Source organism: Heteronotia binoei, chromosome 19, assembly GCF_032191835.1.
Source record: "Heteronotia binoei isolate CCM8104 ecotype False Entrance Well chromosome 19, APGP_CSIRO_Hbin_v1, whole genome shotgun sequence".
Classification (NCBI taxonomy): domain Eukaryota; kingdom Metazoa; phylum Chordata; class Lepidosauria; order Squamata; family Gekkonidae; genus Heteronotia; species Heteronotia binoei.
Genome location: NC_083241.1, coordinates 33265103 through 33288916, shown reverse-complemented (window position 1 = coordinate 33288916; position 23814 = coordinate 33265103). Strand labels below are relative to the sequence as shown.

Genomic DNA, 23814 nt, shown 5'->3' with positions numbered 1-23814 from the left:
CCCGTAAAAAGTCTGCCGTGAAAACATCGTGATGCGACGTCACTCCAGAGTCGGAAACGGCTGGTGCTACCTTTATGGGGAGCCCCCCCCCCGCCTTCTTAACCACCCTGATAGTCAAAGAGAACTTCATAGATGCGCATAAAGTGATTTTGAAATTTGCCATGTTTTGGTCACTCTTATATTGGCTGCCAGTGGTCAGTCCCTGCCTGGCACAGTGATTTTTTTCTCTTTATTTTTCTGTGACGGATTCAGATGGCTGATCTTTCTTTCCCCTCTCGCTTTTTCTCCAGAGTCTTTCTTCTACTGCATTTCGGAGAGGGGAGACGGAGAGAGCCGTGTGATGGCCGAGAAGCGGCAATTGGAAGCGGTGGGTACCGTGGCGTACAGCAAACTACCTCGGCTGGAGGCAGATCCGAGCCACGTCCGCGCAGCCGGCTTCTGCAGATCTGGGGTGCTGCCTGGTCAAGCCTCCGATGACCATTATAGCTACCAAGGGACCTATTTCAGCTACCCAGTGCAGTGCCACGAATCGCCTGAGCTCTCGGTACATTGGAATTCCTCCGAGCCTTATGTGCCTTGTCTGGATGGGGCCATAACCCAGCAACTCAGGCCAGAGAAAGCACGCTGTTCGTTGTACAGGCAGGAGTTGGGGGGCTTGGGGACGTGGGCACAGAACCCTAGCTATGAGAAGAGGAAGGACTGCCTGGTGGGAGAGATGCTGGCCACTCAGGAGAAATGGGCTAATTATAGCGGCCACACGGACTTTATTCAGCAGGGCTGGATCCAGGGATTCCCGATGCTGCGTTCTGTTCGAGTGCCAACAGGATGCGCTCCCTTGGTGGCACCGAAACCAGTTTACCGAAATCACGTTTACTGTACAGATGCCAGTTGTAGCCCAAAAGGCTCCCTAGCATCAGGGACGCCGGCGGAAAGCCCGTCAAAACGGCCGACGAATGTAGAATGGACTTTCCCGTCTTCAGGGCACCAGGTTAACTCAAGCTGCGGAAGCAGTGCAGCAAAAAAGGCCCCGGTTGCAGAATCAGGTTTCCTGCCAGTACACCAAAGTTTGAAAGATACGGCTGCGGACTCGGCCGGCTTTTCACCTTACCACCAGACATTTGAAAATCTCCAAGTAGCATCAAGCTCGCTGTCGGCGGATGCGAGCTACCCTATTGGGTGCAAGAATCGGAAAAGCGTTCTGGAAGAGGGCTCCAGGAGCCCATGTGGAAAAGTCTGGCCTAAGCTACCTCCTCCTGCCAGCCCGTTGGCAGCATCCCAGGGTCTTATCTATCAAGAGAACTCACCAGTGTGCTACCCACCACCTTCCTATCCACTAACGTCGCACGAGCAACTAGCGCTTTATCATCGAAACATAGCCCAGGCAGAGAAGCAGAAAGCACTCTGTGCCTTGCCGGCTTGCAGCAGCTTTAATTTCCCAGCTGGTGAGGATCCTCAGCATCTGCCAAGGACTTGCTTCCCTCCAGCGCCTCGGAGTTATTATCCCGGTCATCTGGAGTGTGACTCCTACCGGACACTCGGCTCCCCTCTAGTGACTTCTCCCAGCCTTAATGCTTCCAGGGAACACAAATCTCAACAGAATTCCCAATCCAAGGTCTCCTTTGAACAGAAGAAGCCCATCTCCGCATGCTCCATGGCTGAAAAGGCTTCGCGGGGCAGCTCCTTACCCCGCCGAGAGGATGCGCAGGATTGGCTCGGAGCAAAGCCAGCGAACGAGAGTTTTCAGAGCCAGCAGGCGACTCCCCAACCCTGTGCCTTTCAACCGCTTCACTCTGTCGAGAGGTTGCCCAGTTTTGTTGACGGCTACGGGCGAACGCAAGAGACCTTCTACGATATGGGCCCTTGCCCGCTGAAAAAGGGCCACTCGAGGGAGACGGCACCATCATATGCAGAGAAGCAATCCAGTTCGAGCTCCGAAGACGAGAAGAGGGACATCAGCAAAATTCTTCAGTCGGGAGCATGCATAGTGATTCCGAACAGCCCTGTCGCAACGCACGATTCCTGCCTCAAAGGGGATTCGCCGAGGAACCGAATTTCCGAGAGTTTGGATTCCTCCGTCCAGCATGTGCTGCAGTCCCCAGGGAAAGAACCGAGGGGCTTAGAACAAATGGAGGCTCCCCCGCCTCCTTCCTCCCCTCCCATGCCAGTGATCCACAATGTCTTTAGCCTTGCCCCTTACCGAGAGTACCTCGAAGGATCTGCTGTTTCCCTGCGCCACCCATCCTCGGAAGGATGTCCGGTGGAGAAGCCCTCCTCTGAGAAGTCCTGGCAAAAGGGAGAAGGAACGAGCTCTCCTCAGCCTCCTTTGGCCGGGTCGTGCAAAATGCCTGCAGTATTGCCAGGTAGAGGGAAAGACATGGCCTATAATGCAGTAGCAGAGGGCAGCAGAAAGGATCCAAGCAGCAGTTGTATCGTGATGGAGAAAGAAAGCGGAGGTTACGTAGGGTTCGCGAGAATTACACGGTAGTGTCACAATGCACCTGCAACTAGCTGGCGGGATGCAGCGGGCTGTGCAGGTGAATTCACCAAAGACGACCGTGCGTTAGACCTCAGCTTGAAAACCGAAGGGTTGCCGGATGTGCTCCGTGCTCAGAAGCCAGCTGAAATACCGAGGCTCTCGGAAGGGAAAACAGCAAGAGACATGGAGAAAGTGTGAAAGAGGGCCCAGCCAAGGGGCAGGCGGCAATCCAGGATACTAACTCAGCAGCGTTACAGCCCCTGCAAAGAAACAGCTCTGAAGAGAAGAGTAATTTTCAGAGCTCTGCAGCATTCTTGTACACAAAATTCAAGATCCTAAAATCTCACGCCACAGGACCAAACTCCATGAGGCGACAGAATGTCTCCTTGTTTCAGTCGAGTCCCCAAACCGATGCACCGTCTAATAACTTCTCTCTGCAACGAGATTCCAAGCAGGCCGCAGCTCAGCAAAACCACCTGCCTGTTCCGCCGAGCTCTCAACAAGGGGTGACTCAGCAAAACCGCCCGCCTGTTCAGCCGAGCTCCCAACAGGTGGCAACTCAGCAAAACAGCCTGCCTGTACAGCAGAGCTCTCAACAGGCAGTGACTCAACAAAACACCCTGCTCGTTCAGCAGAGCTCCCAGCAGACGGTGACACTGCAAATCAGCCTGTCTGTTCAGCAGAGCGGCCAGCAGGTGGTGACTCGGCAGAACAGCCTGCCGGTTCAGTCAAGCTTCCAACAAATGGTGACTCGGCGAAGCAGCCTTCCTGCCCTACACATTGCCCCACGAAAAGTCCGCCAAGCCCAGCACGCAACGCTTGTCGCGCAAGTGCCGTAAACAGCCGGATGCTTCCACACTCCTGCCTCCTGCTGTGCCAGATGGCTCTCCCACTTTAGGAGACCTCAGCGCCTTGCTCCCCCCCGCCTGCAAATCTCCCAACCAGCAAGCTTCACCCAAGAAGTTTTTTACTGCCCTGCACGCCTCCATCTGCACCATCATTTCCGATTCGGTATCTACCTCCTCTCCAGAGCTGCTCAGGGAATGGCTGGAGAAGACGGAGCCCGAGACGGAGTCGAAGCCGAAGACAGCCGGCTCGACCAAAGGCAGACTCGAGACCCCCGAGGCTCCGAAGCCCTCCAAAGGCAAGCGGGTCTGGTTGGACTTCAAGGACGCAGCTGGGCTCCTTAACCAGCTGCAGTACCGCCTGAAGACCTTCTCGTTCACCCGCAAGTGCCCCTTCCCCCACGTGGTGCGGGCGGGCACCATCTTCATCCCCATCCACGTGGTGAAGGAGCAGCTCTTCGGCAACCTGCCGGGGGCTTCCGTTGATCAGGTCCTGCAGGCCCACAAGGTGGAGCTGCGTCCCACCACCTTGTCGGAGGAGAAGCTCTTGCGGGAGCGGAGCCTGAAGACCTGCTCCTCCCGCATGCTGAAGCTGCTGGCCTTGAAACAGCTGCCCGACATTTACCCGGACCTCCTGGATCTCCAACTGGCACCACTGCGTCAAGCAGCAGCTTGGTAAGTGCGGTGCGTCGATGTCTGTCTCCTGAAACAAGCAATTGATTTTTTGTTACGCAGGCACCTTCGGGCTCTCTGTGTTCTCTGTGCTTGTCCCTCAGACACTCTTTGCCAGATCAGTTGTCTCATGAACACGTGAACCTGCCTGATACTGAATCATAGAATCATGGAAGGAGCCGTACGGGCCATCTAGTAGCCAAATTGTGGCTCAGGAGTTACCTGTGGCTCTTTCACACATATTATGTGGCTCTTGAAGCCCCCACTGCCCCTGTTGGCTGGCTTGGAGAAGGCATTTCTCTTTTTAAGACACTTCTCCAGGCCAAGTTTAGAGAATATATTTAAAGTTAAAGTTGCTTTCTTTCCTGCACTTTCCCTCTCTCCCTTGTCCATGTCTTGCAGCTCTCAAACATCTGACATTTATTCTATGTGGCTCTTAAGTTAAGTAAGTTTGGCCACCCCTGATCTAGTCCAGCCCCCCTGTTCAGTGCAGAATTAGGCTAGAGCAGGGGTGTCAAATGTGTGGGTCCGAGGGCTGGATCAGGCCCCTGGAGGGCTCCTATCAGGCCCACGAGCAACTTACAGTCATCTGCTTCCTTCCTTCTTCCTTCCTTCTCAATCACACAGGCGCTACAGAGCAAAGCCTCTGTTTTCTCCATTGGCTGACTAGCACGCAAAGCAGCTAATGTACAAAAGCTCACAATGCCCAGCCATTTCATGTTTTCCCCTAGGTCTTAGGTTCAATGCATTGACAATGAAATTTCTGTTAATGAATGTCAGTAAATCAAAAGTAGGTTTGCAACTTACAGATACACACATAAGAACATAAGAGAAGCCATGTTGGATCAGGCCAATGGCCCATTCAGTCCAACACTGTCACACAGTGACCAAAAAACCCCATCAAGAGGTCCATCAGTGGGGCCAGGACACTAGAGGCCCTCCCACTGTCCCCCCCCCAAAAAAAGCACCAAGAATACAGAGCATCACTTGCCCCAGACAGAGAGTTCCATCTATACCCTGTGGCTAATAGCCACTGATGCTCCATATGTTTATCCAATCTCCTCTTGAAGCTGTCTACGCTTGCAGCCTACAACCTAGGTTTCCCCCTGTTCTGTTGAAAGGACCAGGTAATAGGTGATGTGGAAAACTTCTGCTTAAAATCCTGGAGAACCACCGCCAGTCTAGGTAGACAATTGTCACACAGCAGGGCCTAGGAGGGCCTTCTACTGGCTGCCACCACTCTGGTAAGAGTCTACATGGGAGCGCCCAGAGCACCCAACCACCCTTGTCTTCCATGTAGTAAATACCTCTTAAGTGTGACCAAGGAGACGTGAGGACCCAAGCAGTATAACTACAACAGTTTGTTTACAGTGCTCAAATAATAAGTGGGTAAGAACAGTGAAATATATATACAGTAAAGGTGGGTGCAAATAAACAGAAGTCCTGATGCATTTAGCTAGACATTCCCTGCTCTAATACCAAAACTCACCACCTTGGGTAAGGGATCTCTCCTGCTGCCTCCTCTCCTGCAGCCTCGCCCAGAGAGAGCACATCCTATCTGTGCCTGGCCCTTTTATTCTCTCCTCTCTGGGCTAGTTTCCCTCCAAAACTTGCCACCCAGTCAGAAGGGATCCTGGGAAATGTAGGCTTTCTGTAATAACTCCTAGGCAGGCTTCTCTGGAGCCTGTAGGCCTCTCTAGGCCCATGATCATGACAACAATACTGACCTTGATAGACGGAAGGTCTGATTCAGTATAAGGCAGCTACGCATGTACACGTGTCTTGTGTGCGTGCATTATTATTTTGTTCAACGGATTGTCGCAGCCAGAGTTTTGTGATCACATCACTATGTGATATGGTGAGGAAGGGGCCATGGCTCAGTGGCGGAGCTTCTGTTTTGCATTCAGAAGGTTCCAGGTTCAGTTCCCAGCATCTCTTTCAAAAAAAGGGCCTGGTAGCTTGTGCTGGGAAAGACCTTGTCCTGAGACCCTGGAGAGCCGCTCTTTGGCAGAGTAGACGAGGGGTCCCCAACGTGGTGCCTGCACACACCTTTCTTGGTGCCTGCCAAGCACTTTCAGAAAGTGGGCGGGGCTATGTGGAGCTTTTGCTTAGCAGGACTTCTGATTGGCTGTACAGGGTAGAAGGCATCCTGTTAAATGACACTTCTGCCTGAAATGGCGAAGGAGTGCTGTTAGCGTTATCTGGGTCCATTCTCTCTGTCATTTTGTGGTTGGCTCCACCTCCTGCAGCAGCCATATTGTGATTGACTCCACCTCTTATAGCAGCCATTTTGTGATTGTGCCCGCTGCCCAAAAGTGCCTGCAGGCCCCAAAAGTTGGGGGCTCCTGGATCAGCATGTTTGCAAGACTCCCCACCCCTTCCAATCACACACAACTTTCTCTGCAGAAGAGGAGACACCCTGAAATTCACTAGCCTTGTCCATATTCACCCCTCCAATTACTTTTGTGACCGTGACTTTTGTTTTCATTCCAGATGATTATCCCTAACTTTATTTTTTCCAGGTTCAAGTTCACAGGCTGGTCTGCATGCCTCCAAGTAGGTATCTGTTCTTTGTGGGATGGGGTGTGGTGTCTACATACATCTGCTGTAAATGAAAAACAGTAGAGGCTGAAAGACTGTCGGGAGAAAGGAGGCAGGGGGTGCCCGAAACGAAACGGTCACTGGTGGTTTGGGGGAAGGGCTACAAGAGGTACCATAGAGTTTTTCCCTCCCAAAATGCTAGAGTGTCTGGGAAAACCATAGAGTTTTCCTGGAAATGCCTAGAGTGGCCGGCGTGAAACATCGGCGGCGTGATGATGTCACTTGCGGGTAAACTCATCGCGCAGAAGAAAGTCCCCTGCCGGAGGCTGCAGGGTACTTTGGCAACCCTATTTGGGGGTCACTTTGTTAGAGAAAGAGAAGGGGAGAGCTTTCAAATGAACAAGTACATGCCACCAACTTCACACAATTTAACAAGGGTTTGTACTGTGGTTTTTGCTATCCTAAGTCTTCTAATTGAAAAAGATTTTACGGTCCTAATACTGGTTAATGCATTTGGGCGTAGTGGCATTTATAGGTGTAAAACTAAATTATGCCCAAGCACAGCTTCAGTCTTCTCTACATTAAATGTGTAGGACCAACCACCCCACCCCACCCCAGCTTTCTGTATGGAGTTTAGGACAGTTGTTCTTCTTTCCCTTTTATCCTCACAACAATCTGGTGAGGTAGGTTAGGCTGAGAGTTAGTGGCTAGCTCCAGGGCATCCAGTAACCATATCATAACTTAGTGGGGATTTGAAACCCCCTTCTCTCTGATCTAATTCCAGCCCTTTCATACGGCACTGGCTCTCAGATAGGTTATCCTGTGCTAATTCCAGCCCTTTTATATAGCATTGGCTCCCTGATAGGTTACCCCTTGCTTATTCCAGGCCTTTTATATAGCACTGACTCCCTGATAGGTTATCCCGTGCTAATTCCAGCCCTTCTATACAGCAGTGGCTCCCTGATAGATTATCCCGTGCTAATTCCAGCCCTTTTATATAGCATTGGCTCCCTGATAGGTTACCCCTTGCTAATTCCAGGACTTTTATATAGCACTGACTCCCTGATAGGTTATCCTGTGCTAATTCCAGCCCCGTTATACAGCACTGGCTCCCAGATGGGTTATCCCTTGCAAATTCCAGTACATATTGTTCAAATAATTACAACCAAGTTAGAATATGTCTGTAAGAGACTAACGTGACAATCATAACAATTGCTTGTCATCGAGTTGCAACCAGGACCATGGGGTTTTCAAGGCAAGAGATGAGCAGAGGTGGTTTGCCACTGCCTGCCTCTGCGTAGCAACCCTAGGCTTGCTTAATGGTCCCCCATCCAAGTACTAACTTGAGTTGACCCTACTTAGTTCCTGAGAGCTCACGAGATCGGGCTAGCCTAGACCATCCACATCAGAGCAAGAAACGTCCAGAAGTGGTTTGGCCTTTCCTGCCTCTGCATAGCGACCCTGGACTTCATCGGTGGTCTCCCATCCAAGGGCTAACCAGGGCCAACCCTGCTTAGCTTCTGAGATCTGACAAGATCAGGCCGGCCTGGGCCATCCAGGTCAAGGCAAGAAATGAAGAGAGAGGGTTTGTCGTTGCCTGCCTCCATGTAGCAACCCTGGACTTTGTTAGTGGTCTCCCACCCAAGTGCTAACAGTGGCTGACCCTATTTACCTTCCAAGTTCTGACAAGATTTGGCTAGCCTGGACTATTGGGTTGTTATAATAAAATAAAAAGGTAAAGGTAGTCCCCTGTGCAAGCACCAGTCGTTTCCGAGTCTGGGGTGACGTTGCTTTCACAAGGTTTTCACGGCAGACTTTTTACGGGTTGGTTTGCCATTGCCTTCCCCGGTCATCTACCCTTTCCCCCCAGCAAGCTGGGTAATCATTTGACCGACCTCAGACAGATGGAAGGCTGAGTCAACCTGAGCCGGCTACCTGAACCCAGCTTCCGCCGGGATTGAACTCAGGTCGTGAGCAGAGAGTTCAGACTGCAGTACTGCAGCCCTACCGCTCTGCGCCACGGGGCTCTTATAATGAAATACACATGCATAAGAACAACAGAAACATGGCAGGGAGGAGAATGAACCCACAAAAACCACCAGCACATGCGTGTCTTGATGCTGCCAGATTTTAGGATATTGCAGTGCTGATCTTATGATGGGACGTTTGAAAGAATTACTGTGCAGTGCAGGATTTCCAGGTTGCGACTACTCTCCTCCGCTTGCAGCTGCTGGAATGGCCTTTGCGTCAGCCTTAGCTCTTGCAAAACAGTCCTTGGAAGGGCAGCTTCTGTCAGAGCTCTCTCAGCCCCACCCACCTCACACGGGGAGGAAGATAAAGGAGCCGCTCTGAGATTCGGAGTGGAGGGCGGGGTGTAAATCCAATATCATCATCATCTTCTCCTGCAGTTGCAAACTATTTCATATATGTATAGGTGGGTACCCTAGCCACGTTGGTCTGAAGCCAAGAACTAAGTTTGAGTCCAGTCGCACCTTCAAGACTAACAAAGTTTAGTTCTGAGTATAAGCTTTTGGGTGCAGGCACACTTCGTCACATATTTGATATAGGTCCATCCTATCACACAAAAGTGCTGTCTCGTTCCCAGTTTCTGGGATTAAAAAGATAACCCCTCATTGTAGCCTCTCGGACACAGACAGGCCGTTTGGGTTTTCTACCAGTCTGTTTTTCAAGCTAGAATTCGTATGAGCTGATCAGTATTTTAAGTTCGTATAGCCGGTGTGCCTACCCTAGATTTCTTAAGAAGCAATCTGTGTTGAAAGATCCTAATTATGCATTCTGGTTTAAGAGCAGACGTAGAATCAGGCGTAGATCTAGTCAAATTAACCACCACCCCTACCCCAAGAATCCTGGGAAGGGTAATCCCAGCTGGGAAATGGTCACTGGTCAACCAATGGTTATCTTCTGCTCATTTGAAGAAGAAGATGTTGATATTGGATTGATACCCCACCCTTCACTCTGAATCTCAGAGTCTCAGAACGGCCTACACCCTTCCTCCCCCACAGCAGATACCCTGTTACTGTGAGGTCAGTGGGGCTGAGAGAGCTCTGACAGAAGCTGCCCTTTCAAGGACAGCTTTGCGAGAGCTACAGCTGACCCAAGACCATTCCAGCAGGTGCAAGTGGAGGAGTGGGGAATTGAACCCAGTTCTCCCAGATAAGAGTCCGCGCACTTAACCACTACACCAGGCTGGCTCTCAGACTGGTAGGCTAGAGGTATTTTCTCTATATCTCTTGAATTTTAATAGGCACCCATTGATGCTCCTGGAGAGGAAGGGAGCCCGGTGTTATCTTCTAAGTGACAAGTAGGATTGACCGTGTTTGAAATAGTCGAGTAATCTGGGAAGTGATTAATTCGTACGAATATTTTGTTCTTCTGTTTCCCAGGTGAACCCACAGAGGAGATCCAGTTCGGGGACCATGAAGCTGCAGGAGCGGAGGGTGTGGAGGCAGTGGAAGTGTCCAGATGTTTACAGAGCACAACCCATGTGCTCAGTCTGGGAGTCAGAGGGACGCACAAGCAAGGCAGAAAATGTGAATCGACACCCCAGGGTGAGGCTCCCTCCTCATCTCCTGAGACCCACTGCCCGATCGACACCCCAAAGTCTCAGGGACTCTCTTCTTCCTCTTTCAGCAAAAGGAATGCTGCATCAATGCCCACAAAGGGGCCACCTCAGGAAGACCCCGCCTCTGCGGGGACCAAACGCTTCCCTCTTCGCTCTGGTGCTAAAAGGCAGCTTTTCCGTACTTGTCAAGTCTCTGGGACTCTTCAACTTAACCTGCTTGATCGAGTCACCCGGAGTACCTCAAAGGTCCTTCGCCTCCGTAAGTCCGTTGTCCGTATCAGATTCCAGAACACTCTGCAAGAGAGGCAGGGGCATCCCGTCCTCACGGGGAAGAAACAGAAGAGGCCAGCCTCATTACTCCTGAGAAGCTTTCGGCAACAGAAAACAGGGACAGAGAACACCGCTCGGCGCCATGGATACCCAGAATTAGTTGGAAAAAGGATCAGGCACTTGTACGAGGAGAAGGACAAGACCGAGGCCTGGTACCAAGGGGTGGTGTTGCGAGTTCACAAGCCCCACAAAGACCCACTGAAGACGGTGTACGAGGTGAAGTATGACAGCGAGCCGGAGTGGCAATATTACCTCGAGATTCTACAGGATTTCCAAAAAGGCTGGCTGGAGGTGGATGAATGAAATCTAAGTCTCTTCTCAAGGGTGCTGGAAGGCCAGATGGTTCCAAAAGCGTAAACCTGCAACAGGGGGGTTTAGTGTCAGTCTAATCCTGGCCCCTTGTGGTGGGTCTGACTCTTAATTTGAAATTGTTTAAATTGGCGGGGCACCCAACAAAAAGTCCCTGCAGCGCAGGCAACAACATTCCACAGGCTACTGAAAGCTCAGCTTTAAAATGGGTGGGTTTTTTGGGGGGGTGGGGGGGAGGTCACTGTAAAATAAGGGCTTGTTTGGAATGAGGCTGAGGTGATCTCGAAATGGCTCCTAAAGTGTGTCATGCTTTGGAGGCAAGTGGGCTCTTTGGCCAAAGCTTGGCAATGTGGGCCAAAGCGTAGGTTCCCCAGCAGTGTATGAGCCAGCGTGTTCGGAAGCACAGGTACCACTTCTTGGGTTTGTGAATATGGCGGTCCAGTTCATTGTGCTTGGCTGTGTGTTCACGCCAGCTTGTTCGTGACGTCCCCCCTGTAGCTGTGTCCCCCCCGAGAGGAGCGTTTTAGAACAAACCTTTGTTAGGCTCTCTCACAAAGGAAGAGAAGAGCTTCCACCGGGTCGTTCAAAGGAGTCTGTTCTCCAGGGCTTTTTTTGTAGCAGGAACTCTTTTGCCTATTAGGCCACACACCCCTGATGTAGCCAGTCCTCCAAGAGCTTATAGAAGGCCCTGTACTGAGAGCCCTGTAAGCTCTTGAAAGATTGGCTACATCAGGGGTGTGTGGCCTAATATGCAAAGGAGCCCCTGCTACAAAAAAAGGCCCTGCCCTTCTCCATATTCCTGTAAACTGGCTCAGGAACTCTTAGAGGGAGAACACTTCTTGAAGCTGATATTTCAACAGGCTGTCTATCTGGAGAACCCGGCGGGCTTCTCAGGAGGGCAAGCCAGCCTTGCATGAAAGCTTTCCCGTGTTTCTCCTCTCCCCTCCTCCCCCTTTCATACGACAATCACTGGCTGTTCCCTTACAGCAGGGGTGGCCAACGGTAGCTCTCCAGATGCTTTTTGCCTACAACTCCCATCAGCCCTAGCCATTGGCCATGCTGGCTGGGGCTGATGGGAGTTGTAGCCAAAAAAAAAAAACATTTGGAGAGCTACCATTGGCCACCCCTGCCTCACAGAATAACACTTTTTTTTTTTAGACCTTTCCTTTGCTAAAGCCAGAGAACGTTGATCTGAAGATGCTGTTCTGTGCCAGGTAGCTGAGGTGTTTCAGGACACTATCAATGTATGTTAGGTGGGCTCGCCCTTCCCTGTGTGGTTGGGATCGCGGCGACTCTTGCACAGAGCAACTGACCATCGATAACTCTTTCTGCCTAAAGGGCTGCTTCTTCTGCACTGTGGAGTCCTTCGCCTCCGCAATGGTCTGTTGTGATGAAAACGAAATGAAAATGGCATCAAGGAGCCCTCTTTCCTTCATGCACTTTGAAACTGGCAATTGCATTCCTTCTTCGTCTCAGTTTCAAAGCCACATCGGTGCTGGTGTTGTCCACGTCTGAGAGAGGCCAGGTTTGAAAAGATGGTGCCAACGACTCCGGAACGGATCCGGAAACCCGCTTCTGTCTGTGCTCGTGGACAGCCTCGGTCCACAGAGAGAGGAAATGTGGGTCACCTGATTTCCCCGCAAGCTGTGTAATACTCCCGTGGGTCTTCCGTGCAGCACCAAGCCAGCTAGAAAACCAGATGGCGACAAAAAAGACTAACCCTCTAGAAGCGATACAGCATTTATAATGTGGAATAAACGCTAACAATAACAACATAGATAGGAAACGCTTAATGCATAAACGAAGGAATATTGCATAATGCAGCAACACTTTGCCATCCTACAGGCAGAGAGAAATAGTCTCAAAAATAAGTCCCAAGCACTCCAGAACAATATTATAACTGAGCGTCCCTCTATTATTAGGTGCTTGCTGACGTCTCTGGGCCTGGAGATTCTTCTCCCAAAATTGGGGTGCAGGAACCTTTTTTGAGACCATTTCTCTCTACATGTAGGATGGCGAAGTGTTGCTGCATTGTGCAACGTTCCTCCGTATATGCATCGTTTACTGTCTGTGTTGCAATTGTTGACGTTTATTCTACTTTATAAATGTTGTGTTGCTTCTAGAGGATTAGTCTTTTTGTCACAAGTCCGGTTTTCTAGCTGGCTTGGTGCCGCACAGACCGTGTTCCCCGTTTATTGGTGTGCATCGCTTCTACTGTGCATCATGCAAGAGCTCCCCCGTGAAAGACTTTAGGGGACAGCGAGGTCCGTGCAGGGGGAACACCACAGGGTGAGAAGATGCATGTGAGCATGTGGGGGGGGGTTAATGCTTCTCCTGTCCTCCCCCAGTCCCGAATCCATCGCTGCTGGTCTGCAATTGCATGCTCAGGAGCCGCCAATGCTGCGCGTGGGTTCCACGGGGTAACCTGTTCAGCAGGCTGCAATAATATCTTTTCTTTGAGACAGTTCCTGTCAGCGATGTCCTTGGTTGACGTTCCTGGCCATCGCAGTTCAGGAGAGGTCAGTGGGCCAAGGTGAAACTTGGCAGATCAGGGCAGGCAGAGGAAGAAAAGGCCACAAGGAGGTGACTCCTCTAGAGGGGTAGTCAGCTACCCTAAGTTTACACGTGCCAGTTCTGTCGGCATTACAGAAAGGGTTGTGTTTCATAGGTCTCCTTTACCTGTTACATTATTTTGATAACAGGACACCTTGCGGTTTCGATATTCTCCGTTCCGTTTTTTTGGAGGTGGCTTTTCTCCTTTCCTTACCGTGTTCTTCACCCTCATATTTTTTTTTTCTTTGCAACGAGCTGGGGAAATGATCAGATTCTTTCCAGGCTGTCTCTCTGCAGACTGGAGTTGAGCGGGAATCACATGATCGGATGCGCAGTCCTGAAAACGCTGAACATTCTCTGCACGTGGAAAGCTAGAGTGTCGGGGAAACAGATTCTGGCTTCTCGCCCTGACATGTGAAGTTTCTAGGCGCAGAGAATCTTCATTAGGGAGGAATGTTTCAGGCATTGTGATTTTGAAGTGGGAAAGTCACCTTTTCCCCTGCTCTTTGTGAAAAACAGGCCTTTGTTTAATCTCTCTGGGGATGCCTTCGTGGTTTTAACACTGGGTGGTTTTGTGGTTTCCCTGCCCTATTTTAGCTGTGAACGTTATGTGTTTACCTCAGGGGGAGGGGAACAACCACTGAACTATTTGGTTTCTACAATGATGCGACCTTGGGTAGGTCCGTTTGTGGTCTAAATGAAAAGACCACATTTTAGAAAAGAAATTCTACATTATGTCGTTGAAGGCTTTCATGGCTGGAGTCCTTTGGTTGTTGTAGATTTTCTGGGCTGTGTGGCCGTGATCTTGGCATTGTGAGACCTGACGTTTCACCAGCAACTGTGATTGTCATCTTGTTTCTGGGTTATAGCTCTGAGGATGCCAGTCACAGTTGCCGGCGGGTCTCGCAATGCCGAGACCGCGGCCGCACAGCCCGGGAAATCTACAACAACCAAATCCTACATTCCTAAGGAGGTGGGACTGTTTTCAGATACCCGTGGCTCCTGATCAATATCTTTTTGTGATGTTTGCTTCCCCCCTCCCAAAAAAAGTGGATTGTCCCATCGCTTTAGAATATCTGTTACCTTGCTTGGAAAGAGCTCACCGCTCATGCCGATATCAGGAGCTCCGAAAAGACACTTTAAGGGGGGAAAAATGTTTACGCAAAGCGCATAGCGATGTTCTTTTGAAAATGGCATGACATTGGGGCACAAAGGGCATGGACCGTTCTTCCAAATGACCTGTGACTTCAGTGTCTGCAGATGTTGGTGCGGGACTAGTTGCGGGAAAAAAAAAAACATGCTTGAGACCTGACGTTTCAGCAGCCGCTCCGAATGGGATGCAGTTTTGCGTGTCTCCTGGGGAAGAACTCGGGCCTTTCGATCCACACATCCCTTCCTGGCAGACTTCAAAATTCAGAAAGTGGAGAACGGACACGTATTGGGCGCATAGGAATGAATTATCCTAAGCAAATCACAAAAGACTGGGAGGGTGTGCCTGGTGTCCTTGAAAGAGGCTTTTGCTGTATTTTGTACTCTGTTATTAATAATAATATTTTGTACTGAAACAGTAGATCATTTGGGAAAGGGGGAGGGGAGTCCGATATCGCCCCCCCACCCAGTCCCCTCTACAAACAGGACTGGGTAACCATGTGGTTGAATACTGTAAATGTTGTATAAAGTTTCCCAGGAAAGCCCGTTGACTTATTTAAAAGGTTTTGTAAAATGACAGTTTCTAAGAGGTGCTTCAATGAGATTAAAATGTCTGCAGGATTTCTTTAATGTTTGGATTGGTGCTTTTCTGTCTTTTTTGCAGCTCCCGTCTGGTCCTGCCTCACTTAAATGGGCGTGACTTCTATCCCAGATTTATTGTTGCCAGCTCTTGAGTTAGAAAATATCTGAAGATTATGGGGGGTGGAGCCTGGGAGGGGAGGGTACCTGTACAGCAGGGGTGGGGAACTTCTGTTCTGAGGGCTGTATGCGGCCCTTGAAGTCACTTGGTGAGGCCCTCGGGGATTGCTGGGCTGAACCGAGCCATGTGGCAGCCTCTCTGGGGCCTGGCTGGCCAGTGAGGATCGTGGGGCCCAGCTGCGCTGTGCAGCAGCCTCCCCAGGGCCAGGCAGGGATCACAGGGCCCAGATGTACTGAGCAGCAGCCTCCCTGGGGCCTGGCTGGCCAGCCAGAATTGCTGCAGGGCCTGGGAAAGTTACTGCCCCAGTTCAGTTTGCACTTGATTATCCCAGATGGTGTGGCCTAATATGCTAATGAGTGTGTGACCTAATATGCTAATATTAGGGGATGTGGTCTAATATGCTACTGAGTTCCTGCTGGGCTTTTTCTACAAAAAACCCTGAACCTATGTATTTGCCTAGGGCAGCGGGCCAGGCGCGTGTGTGCGCGCGCCAGATTAGGCTCTCCTCGCATGACTTCAAATAGAAAAACAATTATTTGTATTAATTTTGCCAGCCTGAATCATTCTCCCTTGGCGGAGCACTGTTTTTTTCAAGTTGATAATTTTGTATGGCCCGCAAATGATGTTATAAATATCCATATGGCCCTTGGCAGAAAAAAGGTACCCCACCCCTGCTGTACAGAGTAAAGTGTCATTTATTTCAGCCTCTGAAGCAGCCATGTTCTCCTGAGGAATCAATCTCTGTTGTCTGGAGATCAGGTATGATACTGGGAAATCTCCAGGTTTGTTTGTTTGTTTATTATGTCAGTCTTCTATCCCGCCCTCTCCGCAAGTGAAATCAGGTATAATACTGGGAGATCTCCAGGTTTATTTATTTAGTCTGCCTTCTCTCCCGCCCTCTCCGCAAGTGGACTCAGGGCGGCTGACAGTCAATTCAAAACCATTTACAATTACAATTTAAAGCGATAAAATAACAATTAAAATACATTATTAGGTGCTGTTCAACTTCAGTATAGGTGGATATGGGTTCCACCTGAGGGTTGGCAACTGTACCCACTCTTCCTCCAAGGAGGGTGGGGTGCTGTTTGTGTGTTTTGGGTTTTTGCTCTTTGCACAACAGCTTTGTGAGGTGGATGAGGCTGAGTGTGTGTGTGGCCCAAGGGCACCCTGTTTGAGAGCCAGTTTGGTGTAGTGGTTAAGTGCGTGGATTCTTATCTGGGAGACCAAGTCCTATGAGGAAAGGTTGAAGGAGCTGGGGATGTTTAGCCTGGAGAGGAGGCGGCTGAGAGGTGATAGGATCACCATCTTCAAGTACTTCCCACCATCTTCAAGTACACTGTGGCTAATAGCCACTGATGGACCTCTGCTCCATATTTTTATCTAAACCCCTCTTGAAGGTGGCCATGCTTGTGGCCGCCACCACCTCCTGTGGCAGTGAATTCCACATGTTAATCACCCTTTGGGTGAAGAAGTACTTCCTTTTATCCATTTTAACCTGTCAACACTCTGAGTCACACAGTGGCCAAAAAAAATTCCCAGCATGTAGAGGATGGGGTAGAATTGTTTTCTGTGACCCCGGAAGGTAGGACCAGAACCAGTGGGTTGAAATTAAATCAAGAGTTTCCGGTTCAACATTAGGAAGAACTTCCTGACCGACTGTTAGAGCGATTCCTCAGTGGAACAGGTGTCCTCGGGAGGACTAGATGGCCATCTGACAGCAATGAAGATCCTGTGAATTTAGGGGGAAGTGTTTGTGAGTTTCCTGCATTGTGCAGGGGGTTGGACAAGATGACTCTAGAGATCCCTTCCAACTCTGTGATTCCCCACTCCTCCACTTGCAGCTGCTAGCATGGCCTTGGGTCAGCCATAGCTCTGGCAGAGGTTGTCCTTGAAAGGGCAGCTCCGGTGAGAGCCCTCTCAGCCTCACCCACCTCACAGGGTGACTGTTGTTGGGGAGGAAGGTAAAGGAGATTGTAAGAACATAAGAGAAGCCATGTTAGATCAGGCCAATGGCCCATCCAGTCCAACACTCTGTGTCACACAGTGGCCAAATTTTTTTTTATATATATACACACACACACACACACACACACTGTGGCTAATAGCCACTGATGGACCTCTGCTCCATATTTTTATCTAACCCCCTCTTGAAGGTGGCTATGCTTGTGGCCGCCACCACCTCCTGTGGCAGTGAATTCCATATGTTACCCTTTGGGTGAAGAAGTACTTCCCTTTATCCATTTTAACCTGTCTGCTCAGCAATTTCATCCAATGCCTACAAGTTCTTGTATTGTGAGAAAGGGAGAAAAGTACTTCTTTCTCTACTTTCTCTATCCCATGCATTATCTTGAAACCTCTATCATGTCACCCCGCAGTCGACGTTTCTCCAAGCTAAAGAGCCCCAAGCGTTTCAACCTTTCTTCATAGGGAAAGTGTTCCAGCCCTTTAATCATTCTAGTTACCCTTTTCTGGACTTTCTTCAATGCTATAATATCCTTTTTGAGGTGCGGTGACCAGAACTGCACACAGTACTCCAAATGAGACCGCACCATCGATTTATACAGGGGCATTATGATACTGGCTGATTTGTTTTCAATTCCCTTCCTAATAATTCCCCCTCTGAGATTCGGGGGGCGGGATATAAATCCAATTATCTTCTAAATCTTCACAGAAGAGTGGGGGACAGAGCTGCCATTTCTGTGCCACACCTACCACACTGGCTCTCTCCTGTGACTTAACTCCCTTAGAACCTCCTCTCACTGAATGGTGGTAGAAAGTGCTGGCAAGTAACAAACGACTTTGGGGGACCTCGTAGAGTTTCCAAGGCAAGAGATGTTGAGAGGTGGTCTGCCATCGCCTGCCTCTGCATAGCGGTGCTGGAATTCCTTGGTGGTCTCCCATCCACATCCTAACCAGGTCCAACCCAAAAAAGAAGAGGAGGAGGTTGGATTTATAGCCCGCCCTTCACTTGGGAGTCTCAGAGCTGCTCACAATCTCCTTTCCTTTCCTCTCCCCACAACAGACACACCCTGTGAGGTAGGTAAGGTTGAGAACGCTCTGAGAGAACCGCTCTTGAAAGAACAGCTCTGAGGGAACTGTGGACTGACCCAACAGAACCCAGCTGGCTGCAGGTGGAGGAGTGGGGACTCAAACACCCAGTTCTTCCAGGTTAGAGTCCACACACTTAACATATGAACGTATGAAGCTGCCTTCTACTGAATCAACGTATGAAGCTGCCTTCTACTGAAGTTGGTATTGTCTACTCAGACTGGCAGCGGCTCTCCAGGGTCTCAAGCTGAGGTTTTTCACGCCTACTTGCCTGGACCCTTTTGAGTTGGAGGTGCCAGGGTTTGAACCTGGGACTTGCTTACCAAGCAGATACTCTACCACTGAGCCACCGTCCCTCCCCACTAAACCAAGTAGATCCTCTCCCCACTTAACCACTACACCAAGTTGGCTCTCAAGCTTCGCTTCCAAAATCTGACAAGACTGGCCCAGCCTGGGCCACCCAGATGAGGGCAGAGACAAACAGAGGTGGTCGGCCATTGAAAGCAGCGCTGTATTCCTCAGCAGCCCTTGGTCTCCCATCCAAATACTGACCAGGGCTGACCCTACTTAGCATCTAAGATCTCATAAGATGGGGCTAGCCTGGGATATCTAGGTCAGGGCTCCCACTCGAAGGGCCTGGTTGGGATCAGGGTACTACAGGACGGTCACATTTTCTTCCATCATGTTTAACTGGAGAGCCAGTTTGGTGTAGTGGTTAAGTGTGCGGACTCTTATCTGGGAGAACCGGGTTTGATTCCCCACTCCTCCACTTGCAGCTGCTGGCATGGCCTTGGGTCAGCCATAGCCCTGGCAGAGGTTGTCCTTGAAAGGGCAGCTGCTGTGAGAGCTCTCTCAGCCCCTCCCACCTCACAGGGTGTCTGTTGTGGGGGAGGAAGGTAAAGGAGATTGTGAGCTGCTCTGAGACTCTTCGGAGTGGAGGGCGGGATATAAATCCAATATTTTCATCTACCTCACAGGGTGTCTGTTGTGGTGGAGGGAGATAAAGGAGATTGTGAGCCGCTCTGAGACTCTTCGGAGTGGAGGGCGGGATATAAATCCAATATTTTCATCTACCTCACAGGGTGTCTGTTGTGGTGGAGGGAGATAAAGGAGATTGTGAGCCGCTCTGAGACTCTTCGGAGTGGAGGGCGGGATATAAATCCAATATTTTCATCTACCTCACAGGGTGTCTGTTGTAGTGGAGGAAGGTAAAGGAGATTGTGAGCCGCTCTGAGACTCTTTGGAGTGGAGGGCGGGATATAAATCCAATATTTTCATCTACCTCACAGGGTGTCTGTTGTGGTGGAGGGAGATAAAGGAGATTGTGAGCCGCTCTGAGACTCTTCGGAGTGGAGGGCGGGATATAAATCCAATATCATCTTCTACAGAGCTGGGAAATGGATCACTATGGACTATAAATCTATATGGAGCAGCCTCATCCAGAATACTGCGTACGGTTCTGGTCGCCACACTTCCAAAAATATTATGGCATTGGGAAAAAAGTTCAGAAGAGGGTGACTGAAATGATTACGGGAACGGAACACTCCCTAAGAAGAAAAATTAAAGTGGTTAGGGCTGTTCAGCGTGAAGAAATGATTTATTAAAAAAAAAGGGGGGATAGAGACAGTAAACAACTTTTCTCCCGTTCTCACCATTTTAAGAACCCGTGGCCACTCTAATGAGCAGAAGGTTTAGAACATATTGAAGGAAGTCCTTCACCCAAAGAGTGATGAACATATGGAATTCACTGCTGCAGGAAGTGGTGGCAGCGACAAGCACAGCCAGCTTCCAGAGGGGACTGGATGAAGATACGGAGGAGGGGTCCATGAGTGGCCACCAGGTATAGATGGAACACTGTCTTTGGCAGTGATGCTCTGTCTGCTTGGTGCTTGGAGGCAAGAGTGAAAGGACTTCTGGAGTTCTGGCCCCACTGGTGGACCTCCTGTTGGCACCTGGGTTATGGCCACTGTGTGACACAGAGTGTTGGACTGGATGGGCCATTGGCCTGATCCAACATGGCTTCTCTTATGTGACACAGAGTGTGGGATTGGATGGGCCACTGGCCTGATCCAACATGGCTTCTCTTATGTTCTTATGTGACACAGAGTGTTGGACTGAATGGGCCATTGGCCTGATCCAACATGGCTTCTCTTATGTTATTAGAGTTCATAGAATCATAGAGTTGGAAGGGGTCTCTAGGGTCATCTAGTCCAACCCCCTGCACAATGCAGAAAACTCACAAACACTTCCCCCTAAATTCACAGGATCTTCATTGCTGTCAGATGGCGAAGTGGGGGAGTTACAACTGATTTCTTTCCTGCCATTGCGGCTAATATTTTTGCTACTGGGCGTAGTTGTAAACCATACTTCTTGGCAAGCTCCAAACATCTGCACATGTGACATTTTCTTTGGGACCCAACAGACCTTGTGCAAACCTATGCAGCATAAGCATCACAGATGAAACATGAAAGAATCATCAAACTTGACCGGAGTCGCTGGCTCAGGGACGGATCATCTGCTTGGCATGCAGAAGGTTCTACCCCAGGTTCAATCCCTGGCATCTCCAACTAAAAAGATCAGGTAGCAATGGATGGGAAAGACTATGACCCAAGTCCATGGCTCAGCTGGACATACCAGGGACTGAATCTGGCACCTTCTCCATTCCAAACAATTAAAAGCTTTTCACTGAAGCAACTAAGGAATAAGGTTCTTTTCTTTTCTTCCCCCAAAGCTTGGATAAAAGCGAATATTTTAATCTGGGGCTAGCCAATGAAGCTGTCTTATTCCGTGTCTATTAAGGTTGGTATCACCCGCTCTCTTTGGAAGCAGCTCATGAAGATTAGGATCTCAGGCTAGGATCGAGAGGCCTTTCGCATCACCTGCTACCTGACCCTCTATCTGGAGATGCCAGGAACTGAACCTGGGACCTTCTACATGCCAAGCAGAGGCTCTGCCACCAAGCCAGAAATTTCAGGTCGAGATCTTGCCCATCACTTCTTACCAGATCCTTTCAAGCTGGAGATGCCAGGGTTTGAACCTAGATCAGTCTGCAGGCTGCTTGACCCACTAAGCCATGGCCTTGGGTCAAGGTCTTTCCCATCCTTTTACCTGGAGATCATAGAATCATAGAGATGGAAGGGACCTCCAGGATCATCTAGTCCAACCCCCTGCACAATGCAGGAAAGTCACAAATACCTCTCCCCCCCCCCAACACCCCCAGTGACCCTTGCTCCATGCCCAGAAGAAAACCCTCCAGGATCTTTGGCCAAACTGGCTTGGAGATAAATTGTCTGATCCCAAAATGGTGATCAGCATTTCCCTGGGCGTGTAAGAAAGGGCTATGAGAACGAAGCCCTGTTGCAACCTTTCCTGCCCTCCTTCCCATCATTTAATTTACTTTTTAGATTTATATCTTGCCCTATCCTACAAGTGGGCTCAGGGTGGCTTACAACTTGGTCCATCTGCCTAAGTTCACATTAAAAAGGCAAAGGTAGTCCCCTGCGCAAGCACCAGTCGCTTTCGACATAATCAGCCCAAAAAATAGGGACCCCAAGCGTATAAAAGAGAGCCAGTCTGGTGTAGTGGTTAAGTGTGTGGACTCTTATCTGGGAGAACCGGGTTTGATTCCCCACTCCTCCACTTGCGCTTGCTGAGATGGCCTTGGGTCAACCATCGCTTTCATAGAAGCTGTCCTTGAAAGGGCAGCTTCTGTCAGAGCCCTCTCAGCCCCATCTACCTCACAGGGTGTTTGTTGTGGGGGGGAAGGTAAAGGAGATTGTGACCGCTCTGAGATTCAGAGTATAAGGTGGGATATAAATCCAAAATCGTCATCATCTTCTAAAATATGAAAAAGTAGAAAATAAAATAGTAGAAAATAAAAAAAAATCACAAAATTTCACAAGTGCAGCAGACGTCCGTCTACCGAAAAATAATCATGCCGCAAATACAAACAATAAATAGAATTGATGGTCACCATTCAAATACAAATCGCACACGTCCTTCACTGATAACGATAAATCCAACAAGAGACTCCGCTGTGCTCCCTCAAACAGCAGTGTTCAAGAGACCTTCAAAAGTCCAAACAGAAGGCAGAGGATGTCCCAAAGGAATTTCTACATCCGATACATCCTTCCCAGGTAGACGAGATGTTTCTAAACAATTCTTCATCAGTTGAAAAATGGAACCCCATTTCCACACTACTCTAGGCACAGCTCCTATCTCCAGGGCTGACTCACTTAGCTTCCATCCTATGAGAAGCTCCCCAGGACGAGTCCTGCATATCTGATTTACGCTAGAAGCACAGCAGCAGGTTGGGATTTTTCCTCTGGCCACTTGGCAACGTCCCCTTCCTCTGATACAAATCCGGACTTCTTTTTTTGTCTTATCCTGCTTTTCTCCCCAAGGGGACCCACAATCATAAAACCATAGAGTTGAAGGGTCTCCGGGGTCATCTAGTCCAACACCCTGCACAATGCAGGAAATTCATAAATGTCTTTCCCTCCCCACACACCTCCCCTCTTGCACTGAATCCTCACAATAATCCTGTGAGGCGGGTTAGGCAATGTGTTTGCTTGGCCCAAGGACACCCTGCCAGTTTCCATGGCAGAACTGGGATTCAAACCCCAAACCTAGTGTAGAGGTGTCCAAATCTGCTTAACGTAAGAGCCACGTTGAATAAACATCAGGTGTTTGAGAGCCCAAAGATGTAAACATTAGATGTTTGAGAGCTGCAAGGGAAGGAGGGAGGAAGGAAGGAGAATAGATGGTGGGAGGGAGAAGGGGGGTGGAAAGAAAGCAACTTTAAAAGCATTCTCCAAGCCACCTGCTAGTTTGGCTTGGAGAAGTGATTTTAAAGAGAGAAATGCCTTCTCCAAGCCGGCCAACGGGGCAGTGGCGGCTTCAAGAGCCACACAACATGTGTGAGTCACGTGTGGTTCCTGAGCCACATTTTGGCCACTTCTGGCCTACTGAGTCACTCTACTGACTAGAATGCACTGCCCTTTCCAGTTTGCTCAGCTGAGCTGTGGCTCCAAAGGGACGCCCTGGACAGGCTTAGCGAGGGCTGATTGAATTCTTCCCTGAAAGTGTCCAGGGAGCCTTGTGCATTGGGGGGGGGGGGGGGGGGGGAGGGGTAGCTTTTCTGCTTAGAGGCAGTTAGGAAGGGTTGCCAACTTACCGGACCTGCCCTTGTGCCCATGCTTTTTGGAGCCAAATCCCACCCCCACCCCAAACAGGACTTTTTTAGGCACGACGTTTCATCTTGCTGGCTACAGATCCACGCTGCAGTAAAAGGCAGAACCTGGCACCCCTGCGTTAGGAGACCACCTGCTGGATGAATACACGGAGTGAAAAAGTAACTGGGACCAAAGCCTTTTTTCCTTGCGACCTCAGAGGAAAGCTGACAGGCAGGCCCTGCAGAGCTGCCAAATGGGGAAAGAAATAAGAGTTCTGGCCTGCAGAATAGGGTTGCCAACTGACCCAAAGAAAACAGCTCTGGCCTGTTCCTGGGCGCAGGGGTTGCCAACTCACCCCAAAGCCTCCGTCTAGC

The 23814-nt window shown here is 49.9% G+C and overlaps 1 protein-coding gene across 1 annotated transcript; it reads left to right on the top strand.

Annotated features, from left to right (window-relative positions):
• Positions 1-295: 295 nt before the first annotated feature.
• Positions 296-10787, top strand: C19H15orf39 (chromosome 19 C15orf39 homolog). Its single transcript, XM_060260278.1, is given in 6 exon segments — positions 296-2621; positions 2624-3075; positions 3172-3282; positions 3284-3967; positions 3969-3996; positions 9939-10787. Coding segments are annotated over 6 exon segments (4368 nt in total). The 5' UTR covers positions 296-340; the 3' UTR covers positions 10751-10787.
• The last annotated feature ends 13027 nt before the right edge of the window (positions 10788-23814 follow it).